Raw genomic sequence first — 25,315 nt, forward strand, 5'->3', positions numbered from 1 at the left:
AGTTTGAGCATTCTTTGGCATTGCCTTTCTTTGGGCTTGGAAAGAAAACTGACCTTTTCCAGTCCTGTGGCCACTGCTGAGTTTTCCAAATTTGCTGGCATATTGAGTGCAGCACTTTCACAGCATCATCTTTCAGGATCTGAAATGGCTTAAATGGAATTCCATCACCTCTGCTAGCTTTGTTCATAGTGATGAGTCCTAAGGCCCACTTGACTTCACATTCCAGGATGTCTGGCTCTAGGTCAGTGATCACACCATCATGATTATCTTGGTTGTGAAGATCATTTTTGTACAGTTCTTCTGTGTATTCTTGCCACCTCTTCTTAATATCTTCTGCTTCTGTTAGGTCCATTCCATTTCTGTCCTTTATCGAGCCCATCTTTGCATGAAATGTTCCCTTGGTATCTCTAATTTTCTTGAAGATATCTCTAGTCTTTCCCATTCTGTTGTTTTCCTCTATTTCTTTGCATTGATCTGTGAAGAAGACTTTCTTATCTCTTCTTGCTATTCTTTTGAACTCTGCATTCAGATGCTTATATCTTTCCTTTTCTCCTTTGCTTTTCTCTTCTCTTCTTTTCACAACTATTTGTAAGGCCTCCCCAGACAGCCATTTTGCTTTTTTGAATTTCTTTCCAAGTCTCTTACATCTTTTGAATATGCAGGTGTGTTCTTTACCACTAGTGCCACCTGTGAAGTGAAGTCGCTCAGTCATGTCCGACTCTTTGCAACCCCATGGACTGTACCCTACCAGGCTCCTCCCTCCATGGGATTCTCCAGGCAAGAGTACTGGAATGGGTTGCCATTTCCTTCTCCAGGGGATCTTCCTGACCCAGGGGTCAAACCCGGGTCTCCCACATTCCAGGCAGATGCTTTAACCTCTGAGCCACCTGGGAAGCCCTAAATAAACACTAATATTAACCTAATCCCACACATAAAAAAAATCTAATCCACGTGCCTCCACAGACACTGGGAAATACACACCATTGTTCTCCCATTGAATCCTTTGAAAACTGCAACCTCCCCTTATTGATCTATAATCTGAATGGATCTAGACTACACTTGGATCCACATCTGAATCCCCCCAAATTAAAATATTCACCCAGATAAATGTGTTTCTACCCTTGATAACCCATAGTTGGGGAAACTGAAGCAAGACCCTAAGATGTCATAGTGAGGTTCAGAAGCTCTGAGATTAGTCTCAGCATCTAAACAGGAAGCCTCAGCGGTCCCCTGTCCCCTTGGAGTCAGCAGTGCTGGCTGTGATTTCCATTCTGCTTTCTCTACCTGCTCTCTACTCCCTCTCCAGGGACACATTCCCCTAAGAGATCATCACACCTCAACTCCCTCAGCCTAACAAGTGCCCCAGAGGCAAGTAGAGCAGGCTTCAGACTCATGAGAAGCTGGCTGGGCTTCCTCAATCAGGAGCGCCCTCCCACTTGAGTCAGAGCATCTCTGCCTTCTGAGATCTGGAGCTGGGAGAGCAGCAGTGAGCCCAGGTGTTGAGGTCAGGGAAGGGAAACGTGTTATCCTTTTGGAGAAGCAGATCAACTCCTCCTCCATCCCTGCTTCTCTCCTTGTCACTCAGCCCAGAAGCTCATGGGAGACACAAGAGGAAGCTGAGCTTTGTGTGAGAAGCAGACATGACCTGATGAACAGATGTGGTGCAGATCAGCTTCTGGAGGGGCTGGGAAGGAAGAAAAGCATCTGGACATGGAGGTGAGCTTCAATGCTGGCCACTCACTTGGCTACTTCAACCCAATTTGGCATCTTATTCTTTTCCTCTCCTATACTTTCAAATATCTCATGGATTTGAGACATTATAAGGTCCAAGTAAAAGTTCCATGTGGCACTTGGTTTTAAGTCCTTCCAGTTTGACTTCAAGGTCCTCTATTTCATTTATTTTGAAGGAAAACCCCATCAGTAAAAGGAAAAGGAAAAAAAGACTATTCTATTCTCAGCCTGATTAACACACCTTGTGCTTTTAGAGTATTCTTCCTGATTCTCAGCTCCAAAACCTTTATCCTTTCTTCTAGTCACCAGCATGGGTGTTCCTCACATCTACAACCTGCAGCATCTGATCCAACTAATTCACCAAATTCCCACTAACATTTGTATTCCTCATTTCCCAGATCGCACAGTCTGAGGACGATAGCATCCCATGAGCAAATGAGAATGAAGTTCTCATTCTGTGCCCAGACAAGAGGAAAAACACAGTTGAACTGCATTCAGCATTTCTCTTAGATTTCCCTGTTGGTTGTTTTGACAAGCCCTTATTTGTTTCTCATACATATAAAGTTAAAGTCTAGTTATAACAACTGAATTTGATGAAGAATGATGGTTCTGTGACTTCCCTGTCAAAAATATTTCCATCCCAACTTCTCAGTCACCTTCATCTGTTATACTGCTCTATTTTTTTAAATAAATCTCTCCCCACCTGATATCATATTATATATTCTACTTGTTAATGACCAAAACTGCAACATGAACTACAGAAGGACAAATATTTCTTGCTTTATTACTATGTTTCCAGAGGGGAAACAGTGCTTTTCCCAGAAAAGAAACTAAGGAACTTGAATCAGAGAGGTTCACCTGTGATGATTTTTAAAGGAGAACTCTTCTTTTGTCCCTCCAGCTTGCAACATAAGGCACTTATGATGCCCATGGATTTGCGAAGGGAGGATCACATCAAGGACCAGGAGATTGGCAAGCTTTCCCTGCACAGTTCTTAATGCTGACCAAATAGAGGAAACAAAGACTTGCTGGGTATCATGACTTGGGCTATGGGATCAGAGCATAATAAATAACAAAATGTCTTGGGTATAACTAGACCCAAATCAATGGAAAGACTCAACCAAACCAGCAGTGTCACTGAGTTCATCCTCCTGGGACTGTCCTCCCGGCCTGAGGACCAGAAGCCACTCTTTATTCTCTTCCTCATCATATACCTGGTCACCATAACAGGGAACCTGCTCATCATCCTGGCCATCCACTCTCACCCCCAACTGCACACCCCCATGTATTTCTTCCTGAGTGTCCTGTCTTTCACTGACATTTGGTATACAACAACCATTGTCCCCAAGATGCTAGTCGACTTCCTGTTGGAGAAGAAGACCATCTCCTATGCTGGATGTTTGACCCAGATGTATTTTATATATGCCTTGGGCAACATTGACAGCTGTCTTCTTGTAGCCATGGCCTATGACCGCTATGTGGCCATCTGTGATCCCTTCCACTATGTCACCATCATGAGCCACCAACGCTGTGTCCTGATGGTGGCCTTCTCCTGCTCATTGCCTCATTTCCACTCACTCCTACACATACTTCTGTTGAATCAGCTCACCTTCTGTGACTCCAATATTATCCATCATTTTCTCTGTGACCTCAGCCCTCTGATAAAATTGTCTTGCTCCCCTACATTTGTCAATGAAATTGTGTTGATGACAGAAGCATCTGCTTTTCTGGTGACCCCCTTTCTATGCATTGTTTTCTCTTATACACGAATCCTCGTTGTGGTTCTTAAAATTCCCTCAGCTGCAGGAAAACGCAAAGCCTTCTCCACATGTGGTTCGCACCTCACTGTGGTAACACTGTTTTATGGAAGCATCTTCTATGTCTATTTACAGCCTGTGTCCACCTACACTGTCAGGGACCACATGGCAACAATTGTTCACACGATTTTATCCTCCATGCTCAATCCTTTTATCTACAGCCTAAGAAACAAAGACCTGAAACAGGGTCTGAGGAAGCTGGTGGGCAGGAGGGGTCTCCAGGCAGCAACCTCTTGATGAACACACATGCGAAATCTGCTCCACTGGAATCTGGTTTCTGTGGTTCTTGGGAAACAATCAAGCTGCTGGGGGTTAGCATTTTCAACCCATGGGAGACAAGGCTATTGTGGACACTTAACATCCATTGATGATGGTCCATCAATTGGTTCTGCCTCTGGCTACAATCATGATACTCTTAGAGTGGATGGCCAGTGGATGACCACTCCTCTCTCATAGAACACTCCTCTCTCATATGAAGATTCATCACTTTCCTGTCTTCCAAATGTTGCTTTAAATTAAGCCTTTTCCCACATGTATTTCCTGAACAGATTTCTCTTTTGTTGAGAATTATCCTCAAAAATCTTTCACATTTCTGTATATTGCTAAAAATAATTACTTAATTTATAGCTGTTGAATGTCCTTGAAAATGTTTGAAAGAGGAAAGAATGAATAGATAGAAGAGGAGAAGGTGTACCTTTCAGCTAATTTCCACAATCTGAAAATTTTTATAGTTCCTTATTTGTCTTTTTAAAAATTTTTTCTTGCTTAAAAATTGTTTTCATTATTATTCTTTTCTTATCTACCCTTCCTTTATTATGTTGTTATGGCTTTATTTCTTTTCAAATCCTTCTTATTTTTTTCAGTTCAATTCAGTTCAGTCACTCAGTTATGTCCTTTGCGACCCCGTGGACTGCAGTACGCCAGGCTTCCCCATCCATCACCAACTCCTGGAGCTTGCTCAAACTCATTTCCTTTGAGTCAGTGATGCCCTCCAACCATCTCATCGTCTGTCATCCCATTCTCCTCCCACCTTCAATCTTTCCCAGCATCAGCGTCTTTTCCAATGAGTTTTTTTCCAATTTTTTTTAGCCAAACAATAAAAAATGTTAATGGACAGAAAGAACAAATGCAACAATGATAATGTGAAAATTATGCATTCCACAGTGGGGATTTTGGAAACTTTGTTCCCTCCATCTATCCATAAAGCTGTGTGTATAAAAATATGTGATTTAATATTTTATTCTAGAAATTCTCACTCTTAAAAGTCGGACTTATAAAAATATTATCATAAATGTATATACAATATTGAGGCTTTTTTTAATGAGTCTCAGTTTAAGAGATAAAAACTGGCAAAAACCTAAAATCCTAATAACAGGAAACAGAATAATTATGATCAATTACATAGAATGTAACCATATGCAACAAATTGAAAGAATCAAACAGATCTCTATTACTTCTTTAAAAATAAATTAAGTAAAAAAATAAAGCTGTAGAACAAACTGTAAAAGCATTATTCCATTATGCTTTAAAAAATTATATGAACATGGGACTTCCACGGCAGTCCAGTGGTTGGGACTCCATGATTCCACTGCAGGTGGCTCGGGTTTAATCCCTGGTTGGGGAAAGAAGATCCTACGTGCTGCAGAGAATAGGCAAAAAGTAATAACTATTATATGAATATGTATGTGTGTATAGTCACTGCAGTAAGAATGGAAGAGCGGAGGGAGACAGAGAGAGAGAGAATTTCCACTTCTTGATTCACATTGGTAATGTCTGAATTTTTTCAAATAAATATTTGTAGCTTGTGGAATTTAAGACTACTAATCAATCAGATGACCAATGCAATGGTGAAAGACATTCTTTGCAAGATTCAGCTGAAGGGAAACTTTCTAGGTGTTGCAATTAGAAAAACATCATTGTTTGGCTCTTAGACTTGAATGATCATTTGATAGGATACAGCATTCTCAGTACCAAAACTATTGAAACTTTGAGGACATATCTCACTGTTGTACTGCCATCAGGTGTTTTTGGTGAGAAGCAAGAGGCCATTCTAATGTGTCCTTCATGATCTTCTCACCTAAGCACAGTCTACACCCTACATCCAATGTGACCATGTTGCCTCTACTTAGACCTTATGAGTGCAGACCTTGATTTCACTTATTTACTCAAAGCCTAGGCAAAGAATCTTGGTTATTGTCCATGGAAACAGACAAACCAATTCTAAAATTTGAACAGAACTTTGCCAACAAAGGTCCATCTAGTCAAGGCTATGGTTTTTCCAGTAGTCATGTATGGATGTGAGAGTTGGACTGTGAAGAAAGCTGAGCACAGAAGAATTGATGCTTTTGAACTGTGGTGTTGGAGAAGACTCTTGAGAGTCCCTTGGACTGCAAGGAGATCCAACCAGTCCATCCTAAAGGAGATCAGTCCTGGGTGTTCATTGGAAGGACTGATGTTGAAGCTGAAACGCCAATGCTTTGGCCACCTAATGCAAAGAGCTGACTTATTTGAAAAGACCCTAATGCTGGGAAAGATTGAGGGCAGGAGGAGAAGGGGACAATAGAGGATGAGATGGTTGGATGGACATGGGTTTGGGTGGACTCTGGGAGTTGGTGATGGACAGGGAGGCCTGGCGTGCTGCGGTTCATGGGATCGCAAAGAGTCGGACACGAACTGAGCAACTGAACTGAACTGAACTGAAAATGACCTTGAACACTCAAGGCAATCTTGAAAAAAATCACAGACTTAGAGGACACACATTACCAAACCAACTACAAAGTTAAAGTGATTTGTATGCATATTTTTATAAGACCCTATAAATAGATCAATGTAACAGAATAGAGAATATCAGGGCTTCACTGATAGCTCAGTTGGTAAGAATCTGCCTGCAATGCAAGAGACCCCGGTTTGATTCCTGAGTTGGGAAGATCCGCTGGAGAAGGGATAGGCTACTCACTGGAGTATTCTTTCGCTTTCCTTGTGTCTCAGCTGGTAAAGAATCTGCCTGCAATGCGGCAGACCTGGGTTCGATCCCTGGGTTGGGAAGATCCCCTGGAGAAGGGAAAGGCTACCCACTCCGGTGTTCTGGTCTGGAGAATTCCATGGATTGTAGAGTCCATGGGGTCACAGAGAGTCAGACACGACTGAGCGGCTCACTATACTATAACAAAATAGAGAACTCAGAAATAAATCTTTATTTACACAATCATTTCATTGTTGGCAGAGTGCCAGTGCCATTTAATGTGGAGAAGAGGAGGCGTAGAGTAACTGGATGTGCAGGCAGGAAACAGTTAAACCTGGACCCCTTACTGTATACCACACACAAAAATTAATTCAGATGGGCTCGTAGACCTAAATGCAAGGAATAAAATTATAAAATTTCTTGAAGAAAAGAGAAAACTACATTTTTAAAATATTTGTGATCTTTAGATGAGTGGAGAGTTCTTGGTCAAGAAACAAAAAGGACTAACCACACCAAAAAATTATTAAATTGGATTTATTATTTTAAATTTTTTTATCAAAAGACACCTTAAGAAAATGAAAAAGGAAAAAATATTCACAACTCACGTACCTGACTAGAGACATACCAGAATATACAGAGAACTCACGTGAATCATAAGTAGACACATACTCAGTTTGTTCAGATGGCCACAAACGTGAACAGTCATTTTACGATAAAAGATATTCTAATGGCTGATACCATATATGAAAAGACATGCTGCTAAATGCCTCTAGAGGGCAGTATAGCTGAGCCATTGATGCCAAACAAACTCAATCAGGTTTGACAGATACTAATTGGGAAAAACCGGAGGACTATGAGTGCTGAAAGAGATCACATAATGGGAAATAAATAGCAGGAAAGGTAGTTTCATAAGAAACTATCTCACAGAAAGACAGTAATATTCTCATACATGGTACTGAGTCAGGGCCAAAACAAGATGCTCCGGGATTTATTCTCTACTGAAAGGAATTGGACCTAGGTCACATTACAACAATTTCCTGAGACCTTATGTATACAATTTGGAGAGAAGACATTAATGACTTCCTTGATGACCTGCTTTGTTGTTGTCGTTTAGTTGCTCAGTTGTGTCGGACTCTTTTTGACCTCAGGGACTGTAGTCCCCAGACCCCTCTGTCCATGGGACTTCCCAGGCAAGAATACTGGAATGGGTTTCCATTTCCATTTCCAAGGAGTCATCCTGACTGACCCAGGGATCAAACATTATATTTCTGTAATCAGAATAAGTGAAGTTGCTCAGTTGTGTCTGACTTTTTGCAACCCTATGAACAGTAGCCTACCAGGCTTCTTTGTCCATGGGATGTTCCAGGCAAGAATACTGGAGTGGGTTGCCATTCCCTTCTCCAGGAAATCTTCCCGACCCAGGGATCAAACCCAGGTTTCCCGTATTGCAGGCAGACACTTTACCCTCTGAGCCACCAGGGAAACACTGGTTAGAGCAGATACCTGAGTGTAAATGAGACACGTTGCCATCTTCTGCAAATTTAATATTCTCTTTTAACTGTCCCAGATATGATTGTGGATGGAAGACTCTGCTGGCAAAAATTCAAGGATCACAGTGATGTCTAAGAGTGGAAAGTTGACATGACAGAGTTGTCACACATCAATTATTTCACTCTGGAACTTCAAAAAAAAAAAAAAAACAATTTGGGGGAAGGCTTTGAGTTATTTGAACTAAATCACATTTAAGTGAAGATGCTCACCTGACAATCTCCTTAGGAACTCAACACCATTTTGGTGCATGTGTGTGTGTGTGTGTGCATGCTAAGTCACTTCAGTCGTGTCTGACTCTTTGCAACCCCATGGAGTGTAGCCCTCCAGGCTCCTCTGTCCATGGGATTCTCCAGTCAAGAGTACTGGAGTGGGTGGCCATGCCCTTCTCCACGGATCTTCCCAACCCAGAGATTGAACCTGTGTCTCTTACGGCTGCCTGTATCAGTAAGCAGGTTCTTTACCACTAGTGCCACCTGGGAAGCCCTTTAGTGTGTGTAGTGTACTTGAATTAGTTTCATGCCATGAATACTATGGCAACAACATTTGTGATCATATAACATCGGCCCAGAGAACGAAGAGGGACTTAGGAAGTTGGGAACTTGGTTAAGTGTGTTGACTTAAGTAGAAACACTTTGGGGACTCACCATTATAGTCTGTTGGTCACTAGAGGGAGTCCTCTCCAGAAAACTGGCTAACTTGGCAGTTGGCTCAGAAATATGATGAAGCAATATTTAAACAGACCATGCATTTGCTAAACTGAATCTGTATCTTGCTTGTTCATAACCGTGGGAAAGAACACATACCCTCAGGCAAGAAGGAACAACTGCCGTTTGATAGCAATAGCATCTGATATATTTAAACAGTAGTGGTTAGCTGTGCTACAGGCTTAGGCAAGAAGAGGTTTATTTGTGGGAATACTATGAACAGGATGAACTGAGGCAAGATTTTACTGGTAAACCTGACATTTGCTGAATCTCCATCAGAGCCGCAGTGTTAAAAAGTGTAATTGGCTCTTTATGATACAATTGGTAGAGTTTGAACACGTTATAGATCAACTTTGGGATATCCCTATGAGGGACAGATGGGCAGTGCTCCAAAATGATACCTAGACCCTGAGTGAATATAAAACTTGTTCTTTGGTGGATGAAATATAAGTATGCCTAAAGACCAGATGCAACCTAGAGTTTACTGAGCCATGACTTTTAGAAATTATACCAGTTATGAGAAATAAAAGATATATGAGCAAACATTATTTTTCCAGGAAAGCTTAAAACATTGGCCTTGTTATAGCAACCAATGTATATTATATGTATGTGCAAATGATTTATTCTCTCTGCCACAGCTACACAGCATAGTCAAGAATTTTAGACTAAGTTATAAAAATAAATGAAAATGGAAGAAACATAGGTATGAAATGGTTGCAGAGAGGCGGCCAAGGTGGCAGAGAAGGCAAACCCTGAACTCACCTTCTCCCATGGACACACTAAAATTACAACTACTTATAGAGCAAATGGGCTTCCCAGGTAGCACAGTGGTAAATAATCCTACTACAAACGCAGGAGATGCAAGAGTCATGGGCTCGATTCCTGGGACTGAGAAAAACCTGGAGGAGGAACCGGCAACCCATTCAAGTATTCTTGCCTGGGAAATCCCATGGACAGAGGAGCCTGGCATGCTACAGTCCATGGGGTTGCAAAGAATTGGACACAATTTAGCAATTGAGCCCACAGAGCAAATATCTATGAGAATGACCTGAAGATTAGCAGAAAAGATTTATCACAACTAAAGACGTAAAGGAGGAACCACAATGAGACAGGTAGAAAGGGTGGAGATGCAGTGCAGTTAGGACCCATACAGCCAGGTCGTGTATGGGTGCATGCTAAGTCGCTTCACTTGTGTCCGACTCTGTGCAACCCTATGGACTGTAGCCCTCCAGGCTCCTCTGTCCATGGGATTCTCCAGGCAATAATATGGGGGTAGATTACCAAGCCCTCCTCCAGGGGATCTTCCGGACCCAGGGATCGAACTGGCATCTTTTATGTCTCCTGCTTTAGCAGATGGGTTCTTTACCACTAGTGCCACCCATGTCAGCAATCTGCAAATTAGAGGAATACCACAGTTGCTGAGATCATCCCCCAAGAGCAAGGTGTCTGCGCTTCACAGCAGGCTGCCCAGCAGGAGGTCCTGCACTAGGAGGATGGGCTCCTAGAAGATGCAGCTTTGAAAACCAGCAGGACTACATTTAGAAGAGCTAGACTGCTATTAATACTAAAAAGAGAGATTCTACTCTTAATGAGCATCCACAAAATCTCACATGATGCAAATCCAGTACAAAGGAAGTGGTTTGAAAGTGGCCTGGTTCAGATCCGCATTGATCTTGGAGTGACTTCCAGAGAGGCAAGGGACAACCAGGACTCCCCTTAGGGATGGAGATGATAGTGGCAGCCATTTTTGAGCTTGTACTGGCAAATGCCATTTTGGAATTCTCCTTCAATTAGTGCCCAGTACTTGGCTGCACACACTAAAGGCCAGACCAGTCCCAAGCCCCACCCTCCCCCAGGCCCAATCCATGTCAGGCAGATAGCTGCACAGAAACTTCGGCCCCATCCACCAGCAGGCAGGCACCAGCCCCTAGCCCCTGGCTACAGTCAACTGTGCAAGAAGGCTATCCCACCCTCCAGTGGGTCCACAGCCATCACATAAGTGAGTCACAGTTACACAGACAAGCAGCAATCATCCCAGGGATGCAAGGATGGTTTAATACCCACAGATTTGTTAAACTGACTCATCTCATTAACAAAATGAAGAATAAAAACCAATCATCTCAATATATGAATAAAAAGTATTGACAAATTTCCACATCTGTTTTTAATTTTAAAAAACTCTAAGGTTTCCTTGGCAGCTCAGTGGTAAAGAATCCACCTGCCAATGCAGGAGACACGAGTTCAATCCCTGATTCAGGAAGATTGCACATGCCGTGTGCCACAACTATTGAACATTCATTCTAGAGCCTGGGAGCTGTAACTACTGAGGCCTATTCCTGAAGCCCGCATGTTCTAGAGCCCATGTTCCACAACGAGAGAAATGATGGCAATGCGAAGCCTGTGCATGCACAGTAACGAAAGAGTCGCCCCACTTGCACAACTAGAGAAAAGCCCAGGGAAGCTATGAAGACCTAGCATAGCCAAAAATAAGATAAATTAAAAAAATAAATCTCAAGTTAAGTCAGTATTAAGAGGACATCACGTCAGATCAGATCAGATCAGTCATTCAGTCGTGTCTGATTCTTTGTGATCCCATGAATTGCAGCACGCCAGGCCTCCCTATCCATCACCAACTCCTGGAGTTCACTCAGACTCACGTCCATCGAGTCAGTGATGCCATCCAGCCATCTCATCCTCTGTCACCCCTTCTCCTCCTGCTCCCAATCCCTCCCAGCATCAGAGTCTTTTCCAATGAGTCAACTCTTTGCATGAGGTGGCCAAAGTATTGGAGTTTCAGCTTTAGCATCATTCCTTCCAAAGAAACCCCAGGGCTGATCTCCTTCAGAATGAACTGGTTGGATCTCCTTGCAGTCTAAGGGACTCTCAAGAGTCTTCTCCAACACTACAGTTCAAAAGCATCAATTCTTCAGTGCTCAGCCTTCTTCATAGTCCAACTCTCACCTCAACATATTAAAGGCCATATAGAGCAAACCCACAGCCAGTATAATACTCAATGATGAAAAGCTGAAGGCATTTCCTTCAAGACCAGGAACAAGACAAGGAGGCCCACTCTTGCCACTTTTAGTCAGCATAATATCGGAAGTTTTAGCCACAGCAGTCAGAAGAGAAAAAAATAAAATAAAATTAATCCAGATTAAAAAGGAAAAAATTTGTAGATGACATAATGGTATATATAGAAAATCCTAAAGATACTGTCAAAAAACTATTAGAATTAATAAATGAATTCATTAAAGTTGCAAAATACAACATTATGTACAGAAATTTGTTACATTTTCATACACTAAAAATGAAGTATCAGAAAGAGAAATTAAGAAAATAATCCTATTTATAATTGTATCAAAAAGAATAAAATATCTAGGAATAAATCAAATCAAATAGTTTAAAGACTTATATTCTGAAAACTGCAAAACACTTATGAAAGAAATTGAAGACAACATAAATAAATGGGAAGATGTACCATGCATATGGATTGCAAGAATTGATATTGTTAAAATGACCATACTACCCGGGGCAATCTTCAGATCCAATGCAATCTCTTATCAAAATACCACAGGCCTTTTTCACAGAACTAGAATAAAAGGTTTTAAAATTTGTTCAGAGACACAAAAGATTCTGAACAGCGAAAGCCATGTTGAAAAAGAAGAACAAAACTATAGGTAACACACTCTCCTATTTTAAATTATACCGCAGTGCAACAGTAATCAAAATAGTATGGTACTCACACAAAAATTATTCAGTGGGGCAGAACAGAAGCCCAGAATTAAAGCCACACTTACATGGACAATTAATCTATGACAAAGGAGGCCATGGGGAAGGGGGACTTCTGAGATGCTAGTAAGAGTTCAGCCGTGGTTAAGTCCATGTTTTCATCTTGTGATTACTCAAATCTCTTGGGACTTGTATAATTTTCTATATATGTATCACACTTCCACAAAATGTTTTTAAATCAATCCATAAACTATGTATAAACCGATAAATTATTTTGAAAGTATTGAAATGATTTGATAAGCTATTGGCTTTCAGCTTTTAATGATTTATTTTTGTGAAGCAATCCTATAATATTTGGCAGAGTTCAGCAAATGTTTTGTGGAAAGCCCCAGATAGTAAATGCTTTGCGGGCCATACAATCTCAGTCATAGCTATTCAATTCCCTGTCATAGTGCAGAAACAGTCATGGACGATATGTTAGTGGATGAGTGTATTATGTTCAATAAAACTTTTTATTTAAATAATGTAAGTATTATATAACAAAAATGGGTGGTGGACCTGTTTTCATAGCAGGCCATAGTTTATGGACCCTTGATGTTTACAGTTTAGTTTTAGACACTAAATAGAACTCTATTTTTTTAATTTATAAATTAGTTTACATTAGTACGGAAGGAAGTGGAAGTGTTAGTCTCGCAGTCATGTCCTACTTGTGACCCCATGGACTGTAGCTGGGCTTCTCTGTCCATGGCACTCTCCAGGCAAGAATACTGGAATGGGTAACCATTCCCTTCTCCAGGGGATCTTCTCAACCCAGGGATCAAACCCGGGTCTCCCACATTGCAGGCAGATTCTTTACCATCTGAGCCACATTAGTATGCCAGTTGGTCAACATTCTTAACATCAGTGTTGTCTATAGGAACTGAAACAATACTCTGTGGGAGAAAGAAGTTACAGAACAATATAAACAGCATAGTTTCATTTGTGCTTCTACTTTGTATACAAATGGAAGAGCTCTTTGGAACTGGGAGGTGAAGACTTTCATTTTTACTAACTAAACATCTGAATTATTTTAATATTTGGCAATGAGCATACACTACTTCTGAAATTTAAGCATGGAACTACAGAAGGGAAGTTCCAGGCTTAAACGATGGTGACCCTGCTCTCTGGCATGAAAAATTAGTGGCCTTGAGTATTGTGTTAGAACAGACACCAGATTTCTCTTCTATGGGATGCTTGGATATATCAGGGGAACTTTACAGACGCACATCCAAGCAAAAGTAAGTTAACCTCCTAAGCAGGTAAGAGTGTATTGTCCCGTTCCACAGGATACCGGTATCATTAACCAGAATGAGCAAAGGCCCCATCCTCATTCTGCTAAGTCGCTTCAGTTGTGTCTAACTCTGTGCAACCCTATGGACTGTAGCCAGCCTGGCTCTTCTGTCCATGGAATTTTCCAGTCAAGAATACTGGAGTGGGTTGCCATTTCCTTCTCCAGGGGATCTTCCTGACAACTCCTCAATCTCCCCAGCAAGATCTCAGCCATATCCTTTCATGACTGACGTGTGCTCTAAGGCCATGTGCATGGGCGTGCCAAGTCATTTCAGTCGTGTCTGACTCTTTGTGACCCTATGGACTGTAGCCCACCAGGCTCTTCTGTCTATGGGATTCTCCAGGAAAGAAAACTGAAGTGGATTACCATGCCCTCCTCCTGAGGATCTTCCCAACCCAGGAATGGAGCCCATGTCTCTTACATCTCCTGCATTGGCAGGCAGGTTTTTTTACCACTAGAACCACCTGGGACAGTGAAAGCTAATTGTCCAACCCTTACTAAACATGCAGGACTTTCTAAGTGGGGCTAGTGGTAAAGAATCCACCTGCCAATTCAGGAGATGCAAGAGATGTTGGATCGAAATCCTGAAGTCGGGAAGATCCCCTGGAGTAGGATACGGCAACCCACTCCAGTATTCTTGCCCCAAAATTTCCGTGGACAGAGAATCCTGGTGCTATGTAGTTGCAAAGAGTTGGACGTGACTGAACACACTTTCACAGACACTCAGAGGAGTGGCCCTCTGCACACTTGCTAATACAGGACTCATTAACAGGATTATTAAAACCTAACAGAGGGACTTCCCTGGTTGTCCAGGGATTAAAAATTCGCCTTGCAATGCAGTGGACCCAGATTTGATTTCTGGTCAGGGAACTGAGGAGCCTGTGTGTGGAAATTAAAGATTCCACATGGTGCAGTGAAAAATGAATATCCCCATGCTGCAACTAAGACCTGGCACAGCTAAATAAATGACAAATACCTAATGGAGATAAGTTATATTCATGGAGGGCTTCAGCCCTCTTACATAGATGGCTCAATCTATTTTGGGCCAAGGATCATTGTGAGCATCTGATGATAATAATCTACATCATTCCGGGGGAGGAGGGGAAGCACATTTCTACATACATACAAAAGGCACATGCCATGTCGGAGGGTACATAGTCCTGTGTAGCCCAACTAACAATTTTCTTAGAGAGTCAGAGGCATTTCTAAATTGAGAACCACTTAAGTAAAAGAGTAATGTTGAAATAAGCCAGACCATCAGAGGGCAGAATACCTGCAAATACTATGGACCCCCTTAGGATCACTGCCGCTAAATTAGATCTTGGCAGATTGCCCCCTAGGTCCCACTGAGGATCTTTAGAAGGATTCAGAAGAATGTTTCCTCTAAGGATCTTGTTGAAAAGGCTTAGCTTTGCATTGCACTGTAATCGCTTCATGAAAATCCATGGGACACCGTTCTCTTAAATTACAGAGCCAGAATTGGTAATGCATGTCCTAAATGATCTACTTGTTTTTATCTCTTAGATACTAAGAATCATTTAAATTATCTTCTCACCTTCTTCACATTGGTCATTAGTGAGTTTAGAGTCAGTTGAACTTCTAACAAAGTTATCAGAACCTCTTTCTGAGTTTGTACATTCGTTTTACACTTGTTCATTCAGTCGTGTCCGATTCTGTGTGACCCCATGGACTGCAGCATGCCAGGCTTGCCTGTCCTTCCCTATTTGCTCAAACTCATGCCCACTGATGCCATCCAACCATCTCATCCTCCATCGCCCCCTTCTCCTCCTGCCTTTATTCTTTCCCAGCATCAGGGTCTTTTCCAATGAGCAGGCTCTTCGCATTAGGTGGCCAAAGTATTGAACTTCAGCTTCGGCATCAGTCCTTCCAGTGAATATTCAGGGTTGATCTTTTTCTTACACTTTGCTTTTTTTGAAGATTTGTTTATGTGGACCATTTTTAAGGTCTTTTTCAAATTTGTTACCATATTGCTTGTTTTATGTTTTGGTTTTTTGGACACAAGGCACGTGGGATATTAGCTCAAAGACTGGGATCAAAACTGCATCCCTACAGTGGAAGTCTCCACCACTGGACAAACAGGGGAGTTCCATCCTACACTTTTACTTTTTTCCTTCTTGTCCCTCTGTTATTTTTATGTTTTTTCTTGTTGTATCTACCTTTCTAAACAATCCAGTTCTTTTTAGAAGTAAATACAGTGGGAAAAAAATAAAAGAAACAGAAAGAAGAAAAAGGAAAGAGCAAGTGAAAAAAAAGAAAGAAAGAAAAGAGGATTGGGAGGAAGAAATCCAGCCAGACACATACTTGGTTAGTTTCTTTTCTTGTGAACCTGGGGTATTTCAAAGTATGACTTAGTGACCCCAAGATGTAAATGAACAGAAAGTCAGGTCTCTCTCCTGAACAAGACCCCAGCTCCTGTGATATGTACAGAAGCTCTTGAGGATGCTTCCCAGAATTCAAAGGACCAGGCCTACATCCTCCTCCTTGGCCCGGGAGCCAGAGGTGTTCCCTGGAGACCAATGACTCCACATCAGCTAACAACTGGAAAGAGCTGTTTGGCCGATACTGCAGTTGAAACTGAAATAATTAATGCTAAGAGCCATCCCAATTTATAAATCATATAAAACATTATTGTAGCTCCATACTGAAAATGCACTCGGAGGGGCACCTGACATCAAGATGTCTAGAACCCAAAGAAGCTGATGGTACTTCATAAACCAACCTGGAATTCTATCCTACCTTCATCACTTGTCTGTGGATTAGCATTAGCACACACACACACACACACCACACACTTTTTCATCACCGGAAGTCTACTGTTCTCCCATGTTATTTCATGGCAAGTAGACGGGGAAGCAATGGAAACAGTGACAAAACTTTATTTGGGGGGCCCCAAAATCACTGCGGACAGTGACTGCAACCATAAAATTGAAAGATACTTGCTTCTTGGAAGAAAAACAATGACAAACCTAGACTGCATATTAAAAAGCAGAGACATTACTTTGCCTCCAAATGTCCAGAGGTATAGTCAAAGCTATGATTTTTTCAGTAGTCACGTACAGATGTGAGAGCTGAACTATAAAAAAGGCTGAGCGTCAAAGAGTTGGTGCCTTCAATCTGTGGTGCTGGGGAAGACTCTTGAGAGTCCCTTGGACAGAAAGGAGATCAAACCAGTCAAACCTAAAGGAAATCAACCCTGAATATTCATTGGAAGGACTATGCTGAAACTGAAGCTCCAATACTTTGGCCACCTGATGTGAAGAACCGACTCATTGGAAAAGACCCTGATGCTGGAAAAGATTGAGGGCAGGACAAGAAGGAGGTGACAGAGGATGAGACAGTTGGATAATATCATCAACTCAATGGACATGAGTTTGAGCAAACCCCGGGAGATGATGCAGAACAGAGACTCCTGGGATGCTGCAATCCATGGGGTTGCAAATAGTTGGACATGACTGAGCAACTGAACAACATATTACTCTATCCCCGATCTTTAAAAAAAAAAAAAAAATCCCTATTTTCCAGAATACCCACCATTGTTCCTCAGTCCTAGTGGTCAATAAGTGGGGTGGCTGAGTCACATCTGTGAGACATGACCATGAATCCAAGGAGGCTCTGGGAATATTCTCAGCACTAAGCGGGAGGCACCTGACATTCTCCATCTCCCTTGGGCAGAGTTCCCTAGGGTCTAGCAGGAAGAGAGAACACCTTCTCCCTCAGAGATAAGGAGCTCCAAAGAGGCCAGGCCAAAGATGCTAAACTATTATGGGCTGGGAGGATCCTCAGCTCAATGATTCTGGGGAGCTCTGTCTTATGAAAAGAGGAGTCAGGATGGAGCTGGGCACCAGAGGTGGGGAAAGAGAAAGGATTTGAAACAGCGTCGGGAAACCCATCACTCTTATTGACCACATTCTCAGTGGTTTCCTTTAACAGGGGTTGGGGAGGAGGGTAAGGAGGCTGGGACCTTCAGCTGAAGTGTGGGTTCTGAATACACTTGCCAACATGGCATGGAAAAGGCTTCCACATCTGGAGAGACAGCTGTGGGAGAGAAAACTTCTGGACTCAGGAAACAACCAGGACTAAACAATCCACACTGAGCGGGCACGCCTTCCTCCCTGCCCGCCATCTGAAATCGGTGAGTCCCAAAGTGGCCATGAATCAAACCTTGTCAAAAAACTTGAATGTTTTGATGTCAGTGAATCAGGAAAATGTTATCCTTGTGTTATTGTCAAAATTAACCAAATGAAATCGAGTCTTATCTATGTGTACACAAAGGAATGAGTGACCACTGTGAGTAAGCCTCTGGTTTTCATATGTGTGGTTACCTAATTGCAGACCAGGCAGACTTCCAACATTTAACCATGACTGGTTGCTTACTTGATCAAATGTTTTTCTCTGCCTCGTAGTAAAAGTAGCTAACTTTGGGGGTGGAGGTGCTGACGTTAGGTGCTGTGCTTTGACGTTAGTTCACTGAGTCCTCTATGAGATAGGGCCTCGCATTATCCCCATTTTAAGGGTGGAGAAACTGTGCCCCAGAGAGGTTAAGTAACTTGCCCTAGACCATTTGCCTGATGAGGACAGGACCCCAGACCTAGAAAGTGGGCCAGAGCCTGAGCTCTTAGCCTTTCTGCATCCATAACAGGCAGAGCATAACCTAGACGCTTCAGGGAGAAGCCAAGTTGCCTGGGTCCCAGTCCCTGTTCTAACAATCAAAATATCATGATAATAAGGTCCTCCCACCCCCCATGCCTTCATTTCCCCCTTCTTTAAGACAAGCGAATTGGACTACAGTCTTCTCTGGTGGCTCAGTGATAAAGAACCCACCTGCCAATGCAGGAGATGCAGGTTCGATCCCTGGGTCAGGAAGATCCCCTGGAGAAGGAAATGGAAATCCACTCCAGTATTCTTGCCTGGGAATTCCCATGGACAGAGGGATCACAAAGAGTCAGACAGGATTTGGCAACTGAGCACCCACAAATTAGACTACACGATCTCTAAGAGTTTCTCTGGCTCAGAGCTCCACTGTGTGTGCTTTAAAGTTGAAGCAATGAGAAATCAAGAGGCACCTTCCAGGAGAGCAGGCTCGAGCTATTCCTGCCTGGACTCTGCCCCAACCGCATGCGGTGAATGAAATGGAATGCTGCTCTTAAGATTGCAACTTGAGATCTGCCACAACTCTTCCTTCCATCTGTTCAAACTCCTAAATGACCATCCAGGCATGCTTTCATTTTACAAATATTTATCAAGGGATTTTTATGTCCCAGGCATGGCGCCAGAGTGGATGGTGTAACGAAGAACCAGACACAATCCTCATTCTTATGCAGCTTAAGTAGGGAAGACAGCCTTGGAAATACTGAGATTCAGTTCTGTGCTATGTGTGCCAAAGGGGCACCTCACCCAGGTGCCCATCCAGGAAGAAGGGCAGGCCAGGCTTCAGAAAGGATGGGGTATCCATTCTGAGTGACCACCAGTCACCAGAGCTAACAAACGGGGTATGGGGAACATTTCAAACAGATGGAACAGTAAATCCCCAAGGCAAGAAGAAGCAAGAAATGCTGGCATGAAAGAGAGTAGAGAGGGAGGCAAAAGATGAGACGCAGAGCCCAGCAGGAGACACATCATAGGATGCACTGTAAGCTCAGGAAAGAGTTGGCCTTTAGTCTGTGGGTAACAGGGAGGCTGGGGGCTTCCCAGTTAGCTCTAGTGGTAAAGAACCTGCCTGTCAATGTCAATGCAGGAGACATAAGAGATGCTGGTCTGATCCCTGAGTCAGGAAGATCCCCTGAAGAAGGAAATGGCAACCCACCCCACTATTCTTCCCTGGAGAATCCTATGGACAGAGGAGCCTGGTGGGCTACAGTTCATAGGGTCGCAAAGAGTTGGACACAACTGAAGCAACTTAGCAGCAAGGAGTCTTCTGCAGTAGAAAAGTAACTATTATGGGTTGAAATGTGTCCCCCCAAAAAAAAGATATATTGGAGCCCTAATCCCAAGAGGAGAAGGCAATGGCACCCCACTCCAGTACTCTTGCCTGGAGAATCCCAGGGACGGGGGAGCCTGATAGGCTGCCGTCTATGGGGTCACACAGAGTCGGACATGACTGAAGTGACTTAGCCTAGCCTAATCCCAAGAACCTCAGATTGTGACCTTATTCATAAACAGGATCTTTAAGATTCTTAAATTATTTTTTAATATTTATGTATTTTTGGCTGCATCTGGTCTTAGTTGCAGCTCATGGGATCTTTATGGCAGCGAACGGGCTTTTCTCTAGTGGTGGCTTGGGGGCTTCAGAGCACATGGGCTCTGTAGTTGGTAGCATGTGGGATTCTGGTTACTCGATCAGGGATCAAACTTGCATCTCCTGCCTTGGAAGGCAGATTCTTAACCACTGGACCACCAGGGAAGTCCCCTGGAGGTAGGGTCTTTTCAGAGGTAATCAAGTTGAAATGAGGTTATCAGGGTGGATCCTAATCTAATATGACTGGCGTCCTCATTAAAAGGGGAAATTTGAACACAGAAACACACATGCAAAATGAAAGAGGATGAGAAGAGACACAAGGAGAAGACCCCATCTGTAAGTCAAGTACAGAGGCATGAAACAGACACTTCCTCACAGCCCTCAGAAGGAACCAACCACACTGACACTTTGTGGACTTTTCATCCCGGCAACTGTGAGACAGTACATTTCCACTGTTATGCCTCTCAGTGCATGGTACTTTGTTTCAACAGCCCCAGCAAACTAATATAGCGAGCTATTCAAATTTGCACTTTAGAAAAACTGACCTGCCTACAGTGCTGAGAGGAAATTGAAAGACAAATATGGCTGCCAGGAGGCTATTTTGGAAGCTGGAAATGATAAAGGTCTCCATTTGAGCAGTGCTGGCAGAGACCAAGAGAGGTGGACAGGCAACATCGCTAGGATGTGATCATCAGTGGGATGTGGGAAATGAGAGAAAATACAGAATCAAGAGCAGTGCCTGGGCTGGGTTTGTAGCTCAGGTAAACACGTTGCCAGAGCCAAGTCTAGTCAACCAGCCCATCAGGAATCACAGACACAAGTTCTACACAGACAAGCAACTTGAGGACACAAGGCATCATCACCTCCTTCATCGTAACACCCAACTCTGACTTTTATCTCGTGGTGCCCCAGCCTCAATGCCAGATGTGGCTTCGTTTCCTCCACAAACACTGTGCTAAACTCTGGGGATAGAACGGTGAGGGAAAGGAAACTGGATTCCTGTATTTGGTCAAGACAAACACCACTCACATAAATAAATGAATAATTACAGACTCTGATATGTGCCATAAAGGAAGGGAAAGGAGTTTCATGAGAACATAAAACAGGGTGACTTGACCCAGAAAAAGTATCGTCTGAGTTGATACCCAAAGGACGATAGAGAGGAAAAGCGTGCGGGGCGAGGGGCAAGGACCATCCAGATAGAAATGTGTTTGAAGACCAGGAGGAAGTCCCTGGGGAAGCAGGAATGTGATGAGACTGGAGGGGAATAGGAACTCAATTGATATTAAATGAAGAGGGGCTTGAGTAGTGTCCCCCCTCCCACCAAATTTATATTCACCAAAAACTCCAGAAAGTGACCTAATTTTTTTATTTTCAGTGCCTTAAATTTCTTCATAAAAATATTCTAAAAATCTATGCTGTTTCCTTTTTAACAAAGTATAATAGCAGGATACTTGACATTTACAATTCAAAATCAAATTAGCAGAATATTAAATATTTACATAATTATATCTTCTAAAATATGTATAAAGTAACAGGCAATTGTGTAGAATTGACATAAAAGGATGGTTCAAAAATGGGAGTATTTTCCTTCATTCCTATAAAGGAATTATGTCAATTATGTCTCTAACAGAAGCTGTGAAGATTCTTAAGTACACTGTTTTCAGATAGGATTTGGTATGGAAACAGAATGAGACCTAACTTGTCAGTAGGGTCTTTGTACATATAATCAAGTTAAGATGAGGTTACAGTGGAGTCAGGTGGGCCCTAGAGGCTGGTGTCTTTCTTAGAAGGAATTCTGGACACAGGCACAGAGAGGAGAAGGCCATGTAAAGAAACAGAGCAGAAGATGGCCATGTGAAGACAGAGGCAGAGACTGAAGTGAGGCATCTCCAAGTCAAGGAATATCAAGGATTGCCTGTATCCACCAGAAGCTGGGCAAGAGGCCTGGAGCAGACCTCCCTAAGCATCTCTAGAAGGAACCAATCCTGCCACAAGCTTGACTTTGTACTTCTAGCCTCCAGAACCATGAGAAAAGGCGTTTTGATTGTTTTAAGTCAGGCCTTAAGCAACACTATTTGCATGATTCTGTGACATGAGGAGACCTAAACCAGAAGGTCATGCCCTCTGATCCCAGCAATCTGAGATGACTTCTCGGGCTCCTCATGACCGTTGCTACACTCTTGACCCCCTATAATCAGATGCATGAAGAGTCAGAGTTTCCTGTCACATCTGCTCTGAGCCCAGAGAAGGAAGCATGTTTGCAGGAGGGACCTGGCATTTTCTGCGTAAAACTTGGGAAGGGGCCAGTGCCAGGTGCTGGGTGCCCTGGGTCTGCAGGAGGCCCGACTCTGTTCCATGGTCTTGGCCAAGTCGCCACCTCTCCCTGAGACTTCGTGTCCCTCACTGAGCCCCGAATGAGCACCAAGCAAGCTCCTAGGAGTCTCTGACCTTGCTGTTGGGTAATCACTGAAGCTGTGTTGGGAAGACCCAGTTAAGATACAAGGAGGGACTTCCTGGAGACCCATTCTCCAAGGATTCTGGGGTAAGGGTGATGCCAGAGCTCCACTCACCCTCTGGGGAGAGTTTTCCAACCACATCTCTCCGATGTGATACCTTGTTACAGTAGCCCTAGGAAACAAACAGACTTGAACCTCAAAAGTCAGGTGATTACATTTATTGTTAAAAGATCACGGTGGCTGCAGGGCAGAGAATGACGGAGGAGGGGCTGTCAAGAGAGGACAGGGGAACCAAATACATCATTTAGATGAGGCTGCAACAATCTGAATGGGAAATGATGGCTTTCAACAGAGTGCTGACCAGGGAGAGGAAGAGTTGAAGATTCAAGAGATACCTAGCAGGTGAAACCACGGAGATCCTTAAAGAATCAAAGCCCGCGCTAATGGGTACTACACGGAATGGAATAAAATAGGAAAATCACTGATTCCAGTAACATCCACCCACCATGATTCTAGACTCAGCCTGGTCTGTTGTCATAGCCGAACTCCTTTCCTGTGTCTGCATTCCATTTAGCTCCACCTCACCTTCCCCTGATGCTACTTTCTTCTTTATCAGACATTTCCCAGTCATCCTGCTGACATATACTGTGTTTGTGGTTTTCACACCCATGTTCCTCGTTTTTCTCTTGAGAGCAGTTTTTACCCTAAGGATTAGGAAAGTGAAACTCAGAGTGATGAAGGGATTTTGCCAGACACATTGTGAGTAGACGGTGGAGCCCAGATCTCAACCCACATCTCCTGGCTCTGTCTCCTGAATGTTTCCCTACCCCCTGGCACAGCTCCACAGAACCACAGCTCCCAGTCCACACAAGACTTGGGAGCGGTCCTGTCTCTAGCAGTTACAGTAAGAGACTACACGCAACACTGATTTTGCAAGCCTGTCGTCACTGGAATAAAGATGTTACGGTGGAAAATTCCACAGTGAAAAACAACTCCCCTGGGCATTTGTTCCTAGCATAAACTTCTGAAGCTTTATGAAAGCATTTGTGCTTAAGACTATCCCATTTGGGATCTAGGCTCTGGCCCTTCTGGGTTGCGTGATCTTGAGGAAAGTGCTCAGTGCCTAACCTCAATGTTCTCATCTATTGAAAGGGACTGTTGCTGAGAACCAGGTTACAGAATTGTCATCTGTAATATACATAAAGCATTTAGCTCACTGCCTAATACACAGTAAGGCTTAATAGGTCTTAAGCATGACTTTTGTTTCTCTTAATTGTGCACTCATTTTCAAATCATACAAAGCATAAATAAATGTTTCTCCCACCAAGTCTCGTAAACTTGGGTGAAGCACGGTCAAACAATGAAAAATATGAAAGCTATAAGGTTTTGCAAAGAAATACAGAATAAGTGTTTTCAAGAGCATCCAGATACACCTGACAAAGGAGAGGATTTGGGCAGGAAGTAAAGGAAGACATGAAGACGATGGTGGAGCAGGAGAAGAGGAAGCCGAGAAGGGAGGTGTTTACTGTCCCAGATTTCAGAGAAGGACACCAGGAAACAGAGATGTTAGGTAACCAGCCCAAAGCCACACAGCCAGAAAGTGAAGGAGCTGATTTCAAAACGCATGCTCTTCTCAAAGACACCACATGATGCTCACTGCTTTTAAGTATGTCTATCACCATACCTGTAGAATTTTGTGGCAGTTATTTGTGTAAAAGTTTGTCTTTCCTGCCAGACTATCACCGCCTTAAGAATAGGAACTGAGAATCACTCATCTTTTTAATCTCAGTGTTGGGTTCCTAGTGAGTGTTTAAAACAGTGATACTGAATAATTGTGAGACCATAAATCCTCAATGTTTATGAATGTTTTAATGCATAGTTTCAAATATTGGGCTGACCAAAAAGTTCATTCAGGTTTTTCCATATCTTATGGAAACCCCCAAATGAAATTTTGGCCAACTCTATAATACAGTTTTTTTTTTTTTTTTCCCAAACCAGGTTTGAATTAAAATACTGGCTCTGAAAGGGTGACTACTGGCACTGTGTCACTGTGTGCCTATGTCAGCAGTTACCTTATTTACCTGATTCACTGTTTGGTTTTTTGTTTATTTGTTTTGTTTTGTTTGCAAGGATGGTAGAGAGATGAACTTCAGCAAATCTAATAAATATTTGTGGGGAAATAAGAATAGTGCATGGCTGAAGTCTACCTGGGATTCTTTCTGAAAGGAAATTCACTCTCTGATGTCCTTGCACTTAACACAGGTTCAGTTTTATTGTTCAACTTACTTTTGTGGACTGTGGAAAGGATGACAAAATCTTGGACTTTTTATAGGAATCCTAGGAAAGAGAGGAATGAGTAGAAATTTGTTGAATTAAAATTTTTTTTTACTATATATTTGAATATATGTATTGGCCTATGCAGGACCATGGAGAGAGTTAACCAAACCAGCAGTGTCTCTGAGTTCATCCTTCTGGGACTCTCCTCCCGGCCTGAGGACCAGAAGCCACTCTTTGCCCTCTTCTTCATCATGTACGTAGTCACCATAGTGGGAAACGTGCTTGTCATTCTGGCCATCCGCTCTGACACTCAGCTTCAGACACCCATGTATTTTTTCCTTAGCATTTTATCCTTTATTGATGTTTGCTACACAACCACCATAGTTCCAAAGATGCTGGTGAACTTTCTGTCAAAGAAGAAGTCCATCTCCTATGCTGAGTGTATGACCCAGATGTATTTCTTCTTGGCTTTTGCCAACACAGAGAGTTACCTCCTGGC

General features: G+C 42.8%; 1 protein-coding gene and 1 pseudogene across 1 annotated transcript; both read left to right on the plus strand.

Moving 5' to 3' along the window:
* Positions 1-2,837: 2,837 nt before the first annotated feature.
* On the plus strand, positions 2,838-3,785 carry LOC104997382 (olfactory receptor 1L8-like). Its single transcript, XM_010852100.1, has one exon. It carries the CDS (start codon positions 2,838-2,840, stop codon positions 3,783-3,785), a length of 948 nt encoding a protein of 315 aa, XP_010850402.1.
* Positions 3,786-24,965: 21,180 nt separating this feature from the next.
* LOC104997383 overlaps positions 24,966-25,315 on the plus strand; it is a 1,621-nt pseudogene continuing 1,271 nt past the window's right edge.

The sequence above is a fragment of the Bison bison genome, unplaced genomic scaffold, assembly GCF_000754665.1.
Source record: "Bison bison bison isolate TAMUID 2011002044 unplaced genomic scaffold, Bison_UMD1.0 scf7180017864307, whole genome shotgun sequence".
Classification (NCBI taxonomy): Eukaryota; Metazoa; Chordata; class Mammalia; order Artiodactyla; family Bovidae; genus Bison; species Bison bison.